This window comes from Panthera tigris, chromosome D3, assembly GCF_018350195.1.
Source record: "Panthera tigris isolate Pti1 chromosome D3, P.tigris_Pti1_mat1.1, whole genome shotgun sequence".
NCBI lineage: Eukaryota > Metazoa > Chordata > Mammalia > Carnivora > Felidae > Panthera > Panthera tigris.
The window spans coordinates 38,684,091-38,702,724 of record NC_056671.1 but is presented as its reverse complement, the minus strand read 5'-3'; the positions used below and the strand labels follow the sequence as shown (position 1 = coordinate 38,702,724).

Sequence of the window (18,634 nt, the reverse complement as noted above, 5' to 3'; positions counted from 1 at the left end):
CTTCAGTCTGGGTTTACCTACCAGGTGAGTGCTTTTCTTCTTCACCAGTAACATACATAATATAGCACAACTGACACAATTTTGACTTCCTCTACCAACTGTTTATAAAGTATTCCATTAGCAAAATACAATCCTCTAAATCGGAGGACTCAGGGAGTATGCCACCCAACCAGCCACATTGGGCTACAGGGAAAGGGAAGAGAGAGCCGGGACTGTGGTGAGCGGTGGCCAAAAATGTAAGGAGGAAGGGGAGCCCAGGCACTTGGAACTTCGTTATTTTTACTTGTTTTTACTCTATTTTTACTATTTTAATTTTATGTTTTTGCTTATTATTAAAGTTGTACACACATGCTAGAAACTTACTCTTTTTATATACACAGATACGTTTTCTATAAAACAACTAATCTCCAGGTGGAATTAGAAGCAGAGACTTGGCCATGCGTCACTTTCTTTTTTTAATTTTCTTTAATGTTTACTTATTTTTGAGAGAGAGAGAGAGAGAGAGAGAGAGAGAGAGCGGGGGAGGAGCAAAGAGAGAGGGAGACAGAATCTGAAGCAGGCTCCAGGCTCTGAGCTGTCAGCACAGAGCCCCATGCGGGGCTTAAACTCGTGAACCACGAGATCATGACCTGAGTCGAAGTCAGAGGCTTACCCAACTGAGCCACCCAGGCACCCTAGCCATGAATCACTTTCTAAGTATTATTCCAGCTGCCATGTGTTGTTGAAGGAAGCACATTTGTGCGTAACTATGGACGGCAACACAAAACCGTCACACAAGACAAAAACCTGCTAAAAACTCACTACTATGTCATTCCTTAGAAATGTTATTTACGTGATCCTCTCCCTGTTTAACTTCCGCATTTGACTTAACGGTGGAGAACATTTACACGGCAATGCTCCCCCAGTCCATCTGGTGCAGTAATTAATATTAACAGGAGGATTTAACTTGCAGCCTCTGGCTCTACCATTTAAATGTCGTCCTTTCTATCAGCTATCATGCACTGACCGGAAACAGTCACAATTTATCCCTGAAAATTTTGCAGAAACAGAGATAAATTTAACTTATGGTCTTCCTTCTGAAACAAACTGTCTGAAACAAACCCGGTAATCATTTAAGATCTGCCAATAAGAGAACCAAGTTACTTACAGAGTACGTGACAACTGTATTTAGAATGAGATAATCTTTCTCCAAATTTGGGGTGCTGGCTGATGAAAGCTATGCTCTTCATTCCCTAAGCATCATTCTTTTATGGAGTAATTTTATATACATCTACCAATAACAGACTTTACACTCACCGAGGCACTTTTTTTTTTTTTCTTTTTTTTTTGTCCCCGAGGGTGGGGGTTACAACTTGTCACTGGGCCACGGACCGAGTGCTTTTTATTTCACTCTCTTCTCAAGAGGACCTACGTTCACTGAAAGCTTGGGATGGTTTCATACTATTTCTGGGTGGCCATTCGTGATTATTATTACTAAAGGTTAGGAAGTGATGCCTACCTCCATCCAAGCTGCGAGACATGGTGTAGCGTTTGCTGGATGAGCGTTCGAAGTAAGGGGCAGGACGATCTATCAACGCGCTGGCTCTTCTCGTTTGGGCTTGCGTCCTGCCACTGTAACGAAACTTGGAGCCCAAGGTAAGGAATTTCTTTGGAGGTGCTTCTGGTAACAACAGTCTAAAGATATTAAAGAAAAAATGCCAGAGAGACTGTTGAGTCAAACATTAAGAATGCTATCTCAACTTTTTCAGTCAAAGGTAAAGTGCTTTGTGCGTTTAACATATAATGTGTTAAATGAATGTGGTTTAAAAATTTTTTAAGTATTTATTTTTGAGAGACAGAGAGAGACAGACAGACAAAGCACGAACAGGGAGGGGCAGACAGAGAGGGAGACACAGAATCCGAAGCAGGCTCCAGGCTCTGAGCTGTCAGCACAGAGCCCGATGTGGGGCTCGAACCCACTAGCCGTGAGATCATGACCTGAGCCAGAGTCGGGTGCTTAACTGACGGAGCCACCCAGGCGCCCCAAATGTGATTTTATAGGAAAAAAAAAATCAATTGCCGCAGTACATGTCAACCAGAGAGTTGTAGAGAGGCTATAAATACAATGGCAGTTGGCCTGGACTCCATGAACTTTAACATCGCATGCAACTGAAGAGTTTATGGTTCTATAAACCCAAAGAACAATTAAATAGGTGATGTTGGTGAAGAAGACGGTGATAAAATTTGCTATTTTGTAGAAACAAATCTGATAGTCTGAGTAAACAAAGGAGCCCAGCGTATTAAGAAATGACTGAAATGTTAAGGAAGGGATTGAATCCTTGAAGTGGGCATCTTATAAAAATAATGAAAGGACCTTTCATTATTACTAAAGGTAATAAAGAAAGGGGAAGCAGGGCAGATAAAGATGTCTTGTCAAGAAACCTGGTGACAGTGAACTTGAAGGAACAGAAAGGATATTCTTCCACAATTCTTCCCAACAGACTTTTTCAGTAGAAGTGATTCCAATTAATTGCTCTAATTCTTCCTGAGGAAGAAATGAAATCATCTTGACCTACCTGAAAAATGTGTGATGTTCAACACATACTTTCCATAAACGTTTGGCAGCTCGATGGTTTGGCAGCTTAAACCCGATGGTGCTTTCAAATTGTTCAAACTAAATTAAAAAACAAACAAACAAACAAACACATATTGAGGAGTAAAGTCAGGTTTGCAATTACAAATAAAAGAAAATCATTTACAAATCATGCCCCCCACAAGTTTTTTCCTTTACTCACAAAATCAAGCGTTATTTGCAGAATTCATGCTATACATATTATTCATTAAAAAAACAATCTTGTATTTATTCTCCTTAAAATGCTGCAGACATAGATAACCGCATTATGTGTGTTTTATGTCCAAGTATGGATTTTATGAAAACGGAATGCAAAAAAAGACAGCATCTGGATTTCTTCCAGAGGACAATTTGTCCTGATCTCATTTTTAAGCCTTATTTTCATGGTGTCTCTATGACACCATGACTTCAACTGGAATATACATACAGGAATAAACACAATGTTTAGAGTCTACAGCATTTTCAGGATGACATTTTCTCCCAGGATCTGGTCGGAATATATGCATATGTCCTAGGTATTTGATGACTTGGTATCAGATATTGCTGAGTTTGTTTATGCATTCTAATCTATGGATTATCTGATATTATATATACGAACATAGATCGGGAGAACACGATTTCCTATTTTTCAGCATGTATAGTTCAGATGATAATCTATCAGCCATTTGATTTCTCAAGGCAAAATATCCGACTTCCTAATGTATTTTAATATTATTATGGCAAATGTTCAATATTTTTTTATTTTCTGCCGACAGTATGCATCAGGCCACCAGAGGGCAATCATTTTAAACAGTAAAAGCTTTCCAAAAGAGCACTGAACAACTGGACTGTTGACACAGTCAACAGAAAAAAAGTAATTTATATAGCAAAGAACCAAGAAGAGGGGCCTTATGTGTGGCATAGGAGAGATAACTATGCTTGACTTCGATTTCTTTTTTTTTTTTTTTAATTTTTTTTTTTTAACGTTTATTTATTTTTGAGACAGAGAGAGACACAGCATGAACGGGGGAGGGGCAGAGAGAGAGGGAGACACAGAATCGGAAGCAGGCTCCAGGCTCTGAGCCATCAGCCCAGAGCCCGACGTGGGGCTCGAACTCACGGACCGCGAGATCGTGACCTGAGCTGAAGTCGGACGCTTAACCGACTGAGCCACCCAGGTGCCCCGATTTCTTATTTGAGAGGGACGAGCTGGGGTTGGGGGTGGGGAGGCTGGGAAATACATCACAAGCTATTCCAACTACAACTGCCTTTCCCAATTTTTCACTCGCTCTGGACGTTCACACGGAGGGGTAAGTTGTAAAAACTGCTATTGGCCAACAGCTGCAGCCAATCAGCAAACCAGAGCATTCTGGATCGTGACTAAACCATCCTTCAGTTATTCATCCCGCATCTAATAGGCACCATACTCGTGCTCGCGGCTGCCAAGAAGCCGGGAAGGTTTTCTTTCCTGCTATCCTTACGCTGTTTGAATGCTTCTCTCTCTCTCTGTGCTTTGTACCAATTTCTCAACCTCTTCAGAGCCTTTGTGCCACCACTCATTTTCTCCCTCACTCCTTCTTCTCAGCCTACTTACATGATTGTAAAAAAGTGGCGGCGGGGGGTGGGGGCAACTTTCTTGGAGCCTGCTTCTGCCTGAAACACAACCCCATCTCGCTCCTTGACAAAGGTCAAGAAGGAGAAGCCTTGGCTACTGCACCCCTTACCTCACTGCCACCTGCAGGGTCCTCCCACCATCTTCTCGAACTCTTCAGTGTCACACCGGGCTTTGTCAAGTCGACGCACTTTTCTTAGTTCTTAGCCCACACGTCTTGTCAATAGCATCTGGCCCCGCTGGTTCATCATGTGCCCAGAATCTCGTCTCCTTGTCACTTGGGACTGTTTCCTGCCCCTTTTCTTTCTCTGGTTGCTTTTCTTCATCCCCCTACGGTCCTCTTCTGCCTACTCTTCCCTCTCAAAAAGTGATGTCACCCAGGGTTTCTGTTTGAGGGTCTCTTCTTCCCTAACTTCCCTTGTTCTCTGGGCAACTTATTTCCTGCCTGAGGCCTCGAATAGAATGGATGCAGTGGATGACTCCTTCAAACCTGTATTTCTTACTATGCAAGAATCACCCCCTGAAAATCTCTCGGAGGAATTTAATTTTTTTTTTTTCTGAAATTCTCCGTTTTCCCCTCTTGTCTAATAATATCACGTTCATCAACTGCACGCATGCCGAGGGAAGGCCTCTGATCATCATGGACTCCTTCCCCTCTTTAGCACCTTCCTCCACCTTGTGTTCAAGACCTACTGGTTCTGTTTCTGAAACCTCCCTCACAGCTGCTCCTTCTGTTCTATTCCCACAGCCTCTGCCCTAGTTTAGGTCTTACCACATCTCATCGCTAACCTGCAGAGTTTCATTCCAAATTATTCGTCTAGCGTATCACGTCCTCTTGAAAACCTCCCATGGCTCACTACTGTCTCCTGATGCATTTCTCCAGCGTTCCCATCTGGGCCCTCACCCCAGCCTGTTTGTTCCACGTATGTAGAATTTTATCCTATGTGCGATACGTGTCATGACGACAGAATTCTAAGTGCACGAGACTGATTCTTTGCCAAACAGAAAGTCCCTTAAGGATAGGGACCAACATCGTGCTTAACGATAAACAGGTGCTCACTTAGTAAATGTTGGATGAACCAAATATATTATCGGTTATAAGTTTAATATGCAATTTTAGGGAATAAAAAAAAACTAATTTCAGGTATTTACATGAAAAGCTTCCGGATTATTTCAGTCTTCACAGACAAGTTTGACTTTATATTTAAACAGGATTCCTTGCTTTATAGAATGATTTAAAAAAATGTTTAAAGTGAGGTACAACGGACATATAACATTATATTAGTTTTGGGTGTATAACATGATTCAGTGTTTATGTGTATTATCACCACACATAGTTACAGATCTTTTTTCTTGTGATGAGAACTTTTAAGATCTGTTTTCCTAGCAACTTTCACATATACTGTACAGCATTATAACTGGAGTCACCATGCATCACATTACATCACATATAACCTGATTTTTAAATTACATTTTCCACCAATGGAGAGGCTGACTTGGAAGACAGGAGATCATTCTGGATCGTACCAGAAAAAGTTCAGAGACACGGATGAGCTGCCATCTTAGAACTCTGCCTGCCTCCATTAGATTATGCATGCTCGTTAGAAACTGGATGTTTATTCATCATCTATTAAACAGATCATAGGTGGTAAATATCTCCTGTTATGTGTAAACCACTTTGGAGGATATAAGTAGTTCAGGATGGTTGTACCCGAGGAGCAACGATAAGTTTACGATTTTGATTTTCTCATCAGTCTACCTGATTGAAAGAAAAAGGCAGAAATGTACGAGGCTATGAGACACTTATGTAATTTACCCTTGGTGTCTCTTGCTATAATCTTTCTTGTGCTTTGATCACATTATCGCTAAGCTATACATGTTAGGGTGCCAACAGATTTGGAGTACAAAGACAGGTCATGGACATGTAAAACAGAGACAAACAGGAAGAAATCTATTTTTTTATTCACAAAAGGTTTAGCACCTAAGAGTTTCTTTTATACCGCAGTTGGAAATATACAAAACATTGTTCACAAATCCCGATTTTACATTAAAAGCTTCAAAAGTAAAACTTTTTCAATCTATGCACTGGGACAAAATTAGAATCAAACCACTGAAAAGAAGAAAATGTTTTATTTATTGCTGTTTATCGGACAAGTCTACAATAAATTCTCCTCGGCACTGAGACAGAAATCACCATGTCCTATGATGTTCAGAACTTGGGCGCAGGCAATTTAAATTTTTGTTTGCCATCGGGTACCTTTTTGTTCAAGGTACATGCAAATGCGGGGCTACTTACCTCTCCTGGCCGGATCTTAATGTAAAAGTTGTTCCGTTTGTATGAAATTTTTAGAACCTTAGGCCAGGCAAATCTGTTTATTCTCAGTCGGTCACGATATATCAACAGACCACTCGCACAAACTCCTAGCATAATTTCTACTCCTTCAGAATCCTGGAAAAGAGCACCAAGAAACAATGGATCGGTATTTCACTTTTTTCCACTGACAGCTAGGTAGGGGATTTAAGCTTCCATGAAAGAACCTATAATTGACTACCTATAGCTCTAATTTAAATACGAAGAACACTGCAGCCATTTTTTTTTTTTAAACACTGCCACTAAAGTAATAGGCTCCTAATGAAGATATTAATCATCATGGAGATACGTCAGAATAAAACTGGCTCACGCTCAGGTATCTTACAACGTAAATACCGCACACAGAGAAGGTCGACCAGATGATGTGTTAATAGCAGGAAGAAATCATCGCTGCCCTTCTAAAATGGTTACAGCCGTCTAATGTGTATTAACTCCTTTCATTTTCACGGTGATATTTTGAGAGAGTTGCTATGACTGTTCCTAGTTTACAGAGGAGGACACTTTTCAGGCATGGAGAGGTGAAGGGTCCTTCCCAGTTGAGTATGAGCAGCCTGGCTGCAGAGATAGAACGTTCAGCTGTTATGTATACTAACAGAGAGGCTCTGCCCCTTCTAAAGAGTGTTTTGGAGTTTGTTCCACTAAAAGAGAGCCTTAGGAAAAAATCTTTTTTACATACCATTAGTGTCAGAGTGAAATTTAAATATAAAATCATTTTTTAAATTATGAGCGTACTTCCCCAACGTGCCTGGAACACACACACTGCCCAGTTGCAGTCACATTTGAAAACCGGTTCACATACATGAATATCAGCACATTTTCTATAGGTATACAGTTTTTTTAAGTGGGAGCATGCTATATTTATAGCTTGTTGTCCTGCTACTTGGCACATTTACTTCACCTTTAGGTCACTTCCTAGGGATGTGGGATGAGAAGTCTCAGAGATCGGAGGTCATCAGGGAGGTCATATAAAGCTCAGGAGACCGAATGTGTACAGCCTATGCCCCCTACATGTTGTATTTGGGTGAAACGGGGTAAAATCAACACATGTGGTGGCCCTGAGTGGGGGAGACACAAAGGGCAGAAGGCAGGACTGTGTGTGAGGCTCCGTCCCCATCTCCTTGTCACACTGGATGTCGGAAGCAGGGGCACATAGGAGGTGAAGCTGAGGTCTTCTGCCACGTATTAATCAGCAGGACTGTCCCTGGAACTGAGTCACTCTGCAGCGGTGAAGAGGGGAGGGGGATATGGAAGAATCCAAACAGGAGAGTCTGACTCATCCCCACTGTGGGCATTTACTTCCTCAATCTTGCCAGTGCAAGGCAGAAAATGAACATTTCCAGAATCAAAAATAAATATTTCGGTCCATCTCTAGGAAACTTAAGTCTACAAATACCATCTAACTGGATTAAAATGAAATATTTTACCCTGGAAACAGATCGCTCCATTAAGGTACAAAATTACTCTACAGAAGTGGAAATACTTGATGGCAGGATATTACAACATAATTAAATTCTGAGGAGAAGCTCGAAGATCAGAAGCTGTCCACCATTTATCAGGGGCTTTCATCTGAACGAGCAATTGGAAGAGCTAGAGCCTGATACTGACAAATAGCTGGCACTATTGATCCTTCAGAACCAGCCAATGTGCTCACAGGGCCGCTCAGAGGTGACTCCTCACGCCGCCCGGAGCCGAAATGCAGGCAGAGGGGAGGACTGTTTGATTAAAGGTCCTTGATTCGCTTTCTGGGTGATAAATACAGAGCTTAGTTGGGGAACTAGGCCTTTGACCTACGGAAGAAAGGACACTTAAAAGCTCTTCCGTTGTTATTATTATTTTTAAATCGCCCATTAGTGTCTTTGAGTAACGAGAAGCCAGAATCCTTCCGGGGGAAGATGAGGAAGCCTCCTCTGACCCCTCCTCTCCACCACACAGGCCTCCCGCGTCCCTGTATCATGCTGTCGTCGCCAGCACACCCCAAGCAAGTGGCGCTCCAATCAGCTCCCTCCCACACCGTGCTCTCCTCAAGACTGGAAGCTGCTGGAGGGCAGGAGCTCTGTTTTACCTTTGCCCAATCAGCGGTCATACAGCACCTCCCTAGCAGGCATTAAGCCATCACACGTTTGTTGAAAGAGAGGGCAAGGGAAGAAAGAAAACGTCAGGAATAGGTGGGGTTTTAAACTGAACCAACGTTTCCATGTCGTTACTCCGAAGTAACAACAGAGGAACACGTTTGATTATCAAGTGTTCTGCCACAGCCCGTAGTCCTGACGTCAGCGTGGTAATTTTTTTGTACCGAAAGCTGTCACAGCAGTCTTTACTGGGGACGTGGGTGTTTCCCTACCAATAAACACATTAGATGCTCCCTTTAGCAGGGAGCACTGAAGGGAGATCTGGATGGTCTCAGTCTATCATAATTAAAACAAATGAGCGTACTCTTCCCTTAATTTAAAAATCACTGCTCAAACTGTGCATCCTTCACTTATCACTCGGTCCATGGGCTACCCAATAAGGAGTTTTATCTGTATTTCAGAATCTTATGTGGAATAAATGACTCTGACAGCACCTACTCAGACTGACATTAAATGACAAACAAGCAGAGGCAGTCTTCCTAAGACAAAAAGACAAAGCATTTAGAATAGGTTTTCCAAAACAAGAGACCCGCATCTAATAATATGTTATGTATTCTTTATTCAGAGCCATGGAGTCCAAAATCACAATTCAGAAATTCTAAATAGGCCCTAAAGCCCAGGGCTTTATACCATCCACAGAAGAGAAGCATCTCACTTATAACCGGAAATCAGTTCTAATTTAATTCAGTAAATTTCCTCCTTGAAATGATGGAGTGTGGCTGTGCCAGAAAATGGGAGTCCGCAGCTGAACATTCGTTATACTTAATATTCAGATGAAATCCTGTAATAGGCTGCAATGGTGCTTCCTTAACTCTTTCTTTTTAATTGGAGTGATTTCAAATCATATTAGTGAATGAAAAAGCAGTGATCTATTTTAATTTAGTAGCTATAGCGATGTTAAGTGATTTTTATTTGTACTGATAGGACCACTGATAAATCTAGAGCTGTACTGCCCCAAATGTATGCCCTAATCTTTTACTTATTTATTTTTCCTGGGCAGTAAATGAACCATCGTGAGTAATGTAACTCAAAAAACAAGCTTTCAATTTGCTCGAATTTTCAGGCTACCTTCATTTCCTTCTTGTTTCCTTATCTGTTAGCCACCTAGGGAAAAGCTCGAAGAGAAAAGCAATCTTAGCGTATGTCCCTTTTTTTGAATCCTCATCCTGCCTTCTATAGCATAAAATACACAACATTTTCTTATCTGAGTGAGAAAGTGAAAAAACAGAATAACAAACTGGCAAGTAAACAGAGCTATACCTGCTGTTGTAATTACACACCAATGTCAAAGAGCTCGGCATTCCATGTACCGACACATCCCTCAGGTAGGTATGCCCCAGCCGAGTCTATGAGATTTTGCTAGTGTTCAGGCCTTCAGGCCTTGGAAGTGCCTGTCCTGTATGATCTACAGCATGGTCTGCAGGCAGAAGCAATCAAACCTGTGTTTATCGGATGGCCACCATTTCCTTGTCCAAACTCAGTGGGGATCAGTCTGCTCACTGAGAGCCAAGCAGGGAGGGGCCCTACTTCCAGCATCAACAGAGCCTGCAGATCATAGACGGGTCCCCTGGGTTGTCGCGAGCCAGCTGAAACTCTCTTCGTTTCTTGGCCCCAACCTTGACGGTGTAAGATACTTGAATGCCTGGAAGCCCGTTAACTGCGTGTCCCTTGGGTCCCAAAACTGGTGACTATGCAGTCCGTTAGTACTAAAGGCACGCTCCCATACGGGAGTGATGGTCTCCTGACAGCCCAAGTCAGAAGAAACTGCCTCTGAACTTCAAACACTCATCTTTTTAAGGCTACTAAAAGTTCCAGCATCGACCCCCACGATCCTAACAAACTTCCTATGTTTTGGATGAAAGTTTTCGTAAGGCTTCCTGTGCTTCTTCTCCAGTACCTTTGTTCATAGCTGCTCAAATAATAGACTAATAGCCCCTACAGTCATTCTCTCACTGCTGAAAAATACAGAGATTCTGGGAAAAGTGTGACCCAAAGTAAACAGCTTTACGCAACTTCGCCACCTCAACCCTCCTACAGCCCGGTCCCAACTTCTTCAAAAGACTCCGTAGCCAAGATAGAATTTTAACATTTCGCCGGCCACCAATCAACTAGGCAAGCCTTAGCCTGGGGGGTTAATTTTAGTGGAACTTCAAAATTATAACCTTATTTCAAAGCACTGATTGTCTGTCAGAGAACCCAAGTTCTAGAGAGTTATTTCAATTTAATGGGTATTTGCTGTGTGCCGGGTCATCATCCAGGACAGAGGCATAAAGAGCACTTGGCACATAAGAGATGTGACGATTGGGTCTTGGACAGTTGGCCAAGGTTGGACAGGTAGACAGGAAGGAGGACAGCCCAGAGAAAGATAGGCATATTCAGGGAAAAGGCAAAGACAGGATCTGGCAGAAGCAAAGGCCACGTGTTGGCACAAAGTGGGAGATAAAACTGTGACAGGGAAGGGGGCTGAGTTAGGAGCTTGCGATGTGAAGATACATTTATAACTGAACCAACAAGCAATCGGAGGCTTTGCCTACTGTGACCTTTCAGGAGCCGAGGCCAGGAGCAATGGGAGTTTGAGCCATGCAGAGCAAACCCTTCAGTCCAAGTATCAGAGAGCTGAATGTGCTTTATCATTGAGTAGGCCTTAAAAGCAAGCACGGATTGGAATCCCCCAGTTTCTGTTTATAATGCCTGTAGTAAAAATCACCGGCCTGTATTAATAATAACCTTGAATTTAATACAACTGAATAGGAAGGTTGGGGTTTGAAAAATGCGTACCTTGGCATGATGTAAATCGACCCCATACATGGACAGCTTTTTGGCATTTTCCAAGAAATGCATCTCTGCTTCTGCTGGAGTCATTCCTCTGATAAGAAAAAAAAAAAACGTGTTACAATGCTGCTTTGCTCTCTGTAATATTTCCCACGTAGCCCCTGGCTATATACTAAGCAAGTCCCCGAAGAGGCACTAGCAGGTTTGTGGTCAGCAGGGGCTGGGGGAGAATAACAAGACAAAAGGCTCTCAAAGAGCATCGGAGCCACAATGTAACTACCCAGAATTGCACCAAGTACAGAACCTCACTCTGCTGCAGTCCCAACCTGCATGCCACTGACATCAGTCCTGGGAAAAGCAGGTAGTGCCAGTGAGGCTCACCCACCGAGGCACACGCTAAGTCGCATGTCGTCAGGGTTTCTGCACTGACCTGTGGCTCTTGTGCAGCTCGATCACTTTGTCTTCCAGTTCTTTCGTGTGGTTTGGGGCGAAGCGGAACTCACTAATGTAATCATTCCCGCATTCATCTGGGTCATAGTCTCCAAGTTCTGACTGGACAGTGTAGGAGCCCAACAGGGCCAGGGTGACAAAGGAGCAGGGCAGCCTTCCGGACACGATGTCATCTCGCAACTGTAGGCAGAGGTAGTACCTTCCAGGAACCAAAAGACAAGGCAAAGAGCCAGCGTTAGGACATGTGAAAAGCAGGCCACTTGATATATACTGTACTGTAAGCGAGTTCTTCCTGTTGAAAAATCTCACTAGAATTTTCCTTCATCTGTATTTTGATTGGGATGTCAGGGGAAAATGCTTGGCTACAAAATACAATATTTAAGGCCATCTAGAGGCAAGCCAATGTTCATAATAAAACAAGCTTTTATAACTAAAGCACAGAGTAAAAGAAACCTCAAGACCTGTTCCTTTAACATCTTTTACAAGAACTAACATTTAAAATCAAATAAATGAGCCCTCAACACACTCACTGCAATCTCTGGTTGGGGGAATTATCATACAAAAATGGTGCTGTTAAATGCAGTTATTAGGTCTCTACCAGCCTTAAGGAAGTATCATTTTAAAGTCTCGGTTAAAGGTCCTGCCGTACGACCAGATTTCAGGTAACTCAACAGCTACACCATCATAAACTCTGTTCTCAACCTCCTGCATTCCTCATGCAGTGGTCTCTTTATGAGAACAATTTCTCCTGTTTCAAGTTCTCTCTCTCTCTCTCTTTTTTGTATTTTATTTAGCGGACTTTCTAGAATCCAATTGATAGGAAGATTAACTCTGAAGACTTACTACTTTAAAATCTGAGAACCTCCTCATTAAAAGTAAACAGCTTTCTATTCAAGGAATACAAAACATGTTCCACCTAATTTGGCCGAGAAATCATGCAAATATCTCCATTCATAGCAGACTTATCTCCCCTGTTACTCTGCTTTTCAAGATCTATAGATCTAATACTAACTGCAGAAGACCCCAAGGTAAGTGTTAACATTGATGACGTTTAAAAATACTCTTCAAGGCCCAGCATGGAGGTATAATAAAATATACAAATACCTTTCATATAAGAGATAAACTGTTAATCGGTTGAAGCTGAAGACTATGATTAAAGTCTTAAGGTCCCCTCTAAATGTGAAGGAAACTCCATGTAATACAGACTCACAGGCTCTGTAAACATTGCACAAATAGATGGGAACCGTGCGTGCACTGCATTTCAAATCCAGGTGTATTTGGCTCTATAACCAATCAATCAGCCACAATTAAGTGGTTCCTCAATATTATTAAAAAGTTATCTTTAGGGGCGCCTGGGTGGCGCAGTCGGTTAAGCATCCGACTTCAGCCAGGTCACGATCTCGCGGTCCGTGAGTTCGAGCCCCGCGTCGGGCTCTGGGCTGATGGCTCAGAGCCTGGAGCCTGTTTCCGATTCTGTGTCTCCCTCTCTCTCTGCCCCTCCCCCGTTCATGCTCTGTCTCTCTCTGTCCCAAAAATAAATAAAAAACGTTGAAAAAAAAAACTAAAAAAAAAAAGTTATCTTTAAATAAAAAATCCTACATTTTCTTCGATTTCATGCACATGTAAAAGAAATCCTCTGTAACTATTTTTTGCCCTTCTCCTAACATGCCTGCTGAAATTATTTTTACTCATAGCAAGGCACCAGAGTTTTGAGTCCTTTCCCTTTTCTGAAAAGCCCTCCAAGGAGGATGTGAGGCTTACACAGAAAACCCAGCACACATGGCACAACGTCACCCTGACTGGCTGCAAACTGACTGCCAACCAGGGTGCGAGAGCCAGGGGTTCCAAGGCAGGATGCGGAAAAGCCCAGAACACACAGCAAACCCAGGCCAGCCTCATAAAGGAAACTCCTCTCACACCCGGAGCCCAGTCATCGCACAAGAATAGTTTTACATTCGATTCCTTTCTCTGGGTCTTCTTTCGCCAAAATGAATTAATCATTTTGTCTAGACAGGTCATGGAAAATAAACTCTTAAATGTACACGTTTATGTGTATCATACGTGTGCATGTATGTATCATTTTTTAAATCGCTGCTTAGATGCTTATGCCTTTTATATAACCAATCTGATACACGGCAGCTATTTAAAAAATGATACACACGTGCACACTTTTTTGACTCGGAGTTTGAGAGCAGGACTGCTAGGAATTGCTGTATCATTTAATGCTGAATCCCATCCACTGTGATCGTGGCAGGTGGATGACAGTTTCTCAGGGCTGTGTGTTTTCCCGCCACGGTCAGGCAGAGGGAACTATGAGCTTAGCACCAAAGATTCACTGTGAACAGACAGGATTTGGCAAATCTTCTCATCAGATGTTTGTTCTCACTCTGTTGCCTTTGGTTTGCCATTTCTGTGGGGATGACTGTGAGGTTACCAGACGTAAGCACGCTTTTCTCCGGAGAATAAAGAGAAGCAGCTTTCCCGACATGCCTGCCTTTTTTCAGAGCCAACTTTCAAATACCTGGTGATGTCTTCAGAGAGCTGGGCGGGGTCTGGTGGGTAAAATTTCACATTAAATGAAAAGTGCCAAGCACCACCTGCAGAGAGGAGACATCAGAATGGAACCTTAGAAAAGCCCTTTGTATTTCTTATTCTGATAGTTAGAACTGCCTCACTCAACTCCAAGCACTAACACCCAGGCAACATTTGCTCCCAAGTGGAAAACCGGAAAGTCTCCATCAAATGAAGTCCAGATAGGTCTGAAACTTCATCTAGTTTTTAGTCTTTTGCCCAAATCCTGTACTGGTGCTTCTAACTAGCTTGGAAATTGACTAGGCTTCCTCCCTTTCTCAGGGACAAGGGTAAGCCTTTGGAAGAGGGACAAAACAGGAGTGGTACGGATAATCCTCAATCAGACAAGTCCGGAATTGACTGGTTCTTTTGCTATGACATTCTTGATAGCTCACAGACCAAGAGTACAGGCACAATCCCATTTGCTTTGTCCTTCTTGCTTTGCCATTGCAGGTCAAATCCCATTACAATACACGGCAAGGAACCGTTCAAGATATTTTTTAATGGAAGGTTTCTTGTAGTCAATATTTCTGTGAGCTGCTCTCTAGGCTGCTGAAAATTCTTTTCTCACTTGGGGAAATGCCTGGTTCAAGAGAGGCCTGAATGTATTAACTGTACTTTACTAAGTTCCACACCTCCTTATGAGGCCACGACTTGGGCTGATGCTCTTAACGTCTTGCCTGTCTTTATCCTATGGCATCGACTTTTGGCCTCTCCGGCAAGGAAAAGAATCAACCAGGTGTCAGCTTACAGTCACGTACTCTCTGTACTGTCCACACTTCTGCTTGAAACGTTATTAAGCTCTACTCAACTCTCCGTTTTATTAATACTGTCTCTAACTGTGTGTGGTTTATCATTATAAACAAGGAAAAACAGCCTTTTCTTTTCTCCATGTACTTTCTCTCTAACGGATCACTCCTTTAATTCACATTCACTTCGTTTTTCTCTTCTGGGCTTTTAAGGCAGGACCTTATTAAAGTCTGGCTGTTCCTTCACCAGACATTTGTTCCCTCCGTGTAGTAACCACAGAAGTGCCACAGTGTAGACCTTGCTTATATTCTGACTGTGCTCCTGAAAAATTCCTCCCAGTCTCCCTGGCTTCCATGCTGGAAGCCTTTCCTCTACACCACAAGCTGTAGCCACTCTTTTCACTCTGTGATTCTGTGACCTCACAGTCCAGCCCTTATGTTTCAGATATTCCCCAAAGATGCCCTAACACCCTCTTCTCCCCATTAATTGACTTCTGGAAACTTCCATTTTCTCCACAAGTCCTTTGCAAACATTCAGAAGAAAGGGGTAGCATTTTAAGTGCTAGCTGCTTTCTTTGGGCCACTCTCTTGCGAAGGAGGCAAACACTCTTAGCTGCAGAGGATACCTATATTCTATCTTAACGGCACAGGTACATTTATTAGTTCTAGCATATTCTTGATGCTACCATTCATATTATACTTAAAATTCCACACGGCAGGATCACTCCCCGAGTTGTCTTTTAAAGAAGTGGCATAAGGCCAGGTATCGCTGGCTGCTTAATATCATTTTTAAATCACTCAGAAAATATTACTGAAACATGGGCAGTAAGAATTATAAGCTATCGGTCAATCCAATATATTTCTAGTGATTATTCTTCCAAGTCCTTTTGTTACTTGAAAAATGGTCTGATCTGGTTTTACTTTCCTATTGATTCCTATTCATTTTCTGCTATGATGGATCTCCTCACTGCTTGCCAATGGTGAGGTTCATAAATGAGAGCTGGCTTCCCCCCCAAGCAACTGGAAGGAAAGTTAACGGATTAGTTATGAGAAATGGATTTATTGCTCTTTTATAATTTTTATCCATTTCAAAGTATGCCTCGAATCCAATGAATAGTTTAGCAATGTAACTAAACAATCTCCTCATAATAAATTTAAGATAAACATTCTAGGTTGGAAACTAAGGCATAATAAAAGTAGAAGAAAGATATTTCAATGCAAAAATCCTCACAGCGGGAAAATAAATTTCAAACTATAGTTGGCCTGAGGTGCTTGCTAAAAATGGCAATTCCTAGGCTCTACCCAGAGATTTTTTTTTTAAATGTGCCTTTATTATTTCTTTTTCAATATATGAAGTTTATTGTCAAATTGGTTTCCATACAACACCCAGTGCTTATCCCAAAAGGTGCCCTCCTCACTACCCATCCCCCACCCTCCCCTCCCTCCCACCCCCCATCAACCCTCAGTTTGTTCTCAGTTTTTAAGAGTCTCTTATGCTTTGGCTCTCTCCCACTCTAACCTCTTTGTTTCCTTTCTTCCTCTCCCCCATGGGTTTCTGTTAAGTTTCTCAGGATCCACATAAGAGTGAAACCATATGGTATCTGTCTTTCTCTGTATGGCTTATTTCACTTAGCATCACACTCTCCAGTTCCATCCACGTTGCTACAAAGGGCCATATTTCATTCTTTCTCATTGCCATGTAGTACTCCATTGTGTATAAACCACAATTTCTTTATCCATTCATCAGTTGATGGACATTTAGGCTCTTTCCATAATTTGGCTATTGTTGAGAGTGCTGCTATAAACATTGGGGTACAAGTGCCCCTCTGCATCAGTACTCCTGTATCCCTCGTCTACCCAGAGATTTTTATTCAAGAGATTTGGTGTACGGGCCCAGGAACTTGTGTGTGTGTGGTTTTTTCTTCTTCTTCTTCTTCTTCTTCTTTTTTTTAATGTTTAGTTATCTTGAGAGAGAGTGAGAGACAGCATGAGGAGAGGGGGAGAGAGAATCCCAAGCCGGCCCCACACTGTCAGCGCAGAGCCTGACATGGGGCCTAAACTCACGAAACGGTGAGATCATGACCCAAACCTAAATCAAGAGTTGGACGCTTAACCAACTGAGCCACCCAGGTGTTCCAGAACTTGTGGTTTTAATAAACCCCCTTGTGGTTTCAAGACAGGTGGGCTTGGGGACCATACTTTGAAGTGGGATGTTTAAGGAAACTACAATCTATCCCCCATCAAGAAAAAAAAATCTAGTTAAATGAGGCGTAAGATTTGAAATTAACAAGAGAGGCAGATTACGGCTTGAATATATATTCCCATAAAGAATCTTATAGATGGGGCGCCTGGGTGGCTCAGTCGGTTAAGCGTCCGACTTCAGCTCAGGTCACGATCTCGCGGAGCGTGAGTTCGAGCCCCGCGTCAGGCTCTGGGCTGATGGCTCAGAGCCTGGAGCCTGCTTCGGATTCTGTGTGTCCCTCTCTCTCTCTGCCCCTCCCCCGTTCATGCTCTGTCTCTCTCTGTCCCAAAAATAAATAAACGTTAAAAAAAAAAAAAAAAAAAAAAGAATCTTATAGAAACCAATCAACTGGGAAACTATGATTATGTAATGATGGGCTCACAAGCCTGAATCTGCTCAGATGATGGCCCTGGTTAGAAACAAGAAACCACTTGAATGTGTTAAAATGATATTCCTAAAATGTTGACACAGGATTTCATCACAAATTTATGATAGAAAACTATGAAACTGAAGAGTTCATTCTTATTGAAAATTCTAACTTAGTATTGTATGGCTGCCAAATCTTGAATTTTTAAGTATGCTGCATTCATGGCATAAAATTACTATAAATTACTATATACACTATATAGATCATATACTGTATAGTATGAAATGATTATATTATAAATATATTTACATCACAAAATACAGTATTTTTAGAAATTTAAACATCTGGTCTGCATTAAAATGACTAGAATTATCATTTTTTGATAAGAATAAACTCTTCAGTTTCAGAATTTTCTATTTCTCATCAATTAGTAACTTAAAGTCTTTTTAAAAAAATGTTTAAATGTTTATTTTTCATAGAGAGAACACAAGGGAGGGGGGGGAAGAGAAGACAGAGAGGAGACCCAGCATCTGGAGGAGGCTCTGGGCTCTGAGCTGTCAGCACAGAGCCTGACGCGGGGCTTGAACCCACAGACCTTGAGATCATGACCGGAGCTGAAGTTGGTCCCCCAACCAACTGGGCCACCCAGGCACCCCTGTAACTTAAATTCTTAAGTAATTTAACATATCAGGTTGACTGCCCTTCTCTGAGAAGACCTAATTCTACAGACATACTGTGGAGCTACAGCATGAAAAGAAAACTTCCTTCAATCATTTAAATA

At 42.1% G+C, this 18,634-nt stretch overlaps 1 protein-coding gene across 10 annotated transcripts in view; it reads right to left on the bottom strand.

Annotated features, from left to right (window-relative positions):
- EPB41L3 (erythrocyte membrane protein band 4.1 like 3) overlaps positions 1–18,634 on the bottom strand; it is a 146,755-nt gene that overhangs the window by 27,319 nt on the left and 100,802 nt on the right. For all 10 annotated transcript variants that reach the window (XM_042961820.1, XM_042961825.1, XM_042961823.1 and 7 more), the window contains exons 6-11: positions 14,446–14,521; positions 11,905–12,123; positions 11,481–11,568; positions 6,499–6,651; positions 2,556–2,653; positions 1,499–1,674 (exon numbers count right to left, since the gene is read on the bottom strand). In XM_042961820.1, coding sequence (XP_042817754.1) covers positions 1,499–1,674; positions 2,556–2,653; positions 6,499–6,651; positions 11,481–11,568; positions 11,905–12,123; positions 14,446–14,521 — 810 coding nt within the window. The remainder of the gene's footprint in view (positions 1–1,498; positions 1,675–2,555; positions 2,654–6,498; positions 6,652–11,480; positions 11,569–11,904; positions 12,124–14,445; positions 14,522–18,634) is intronic.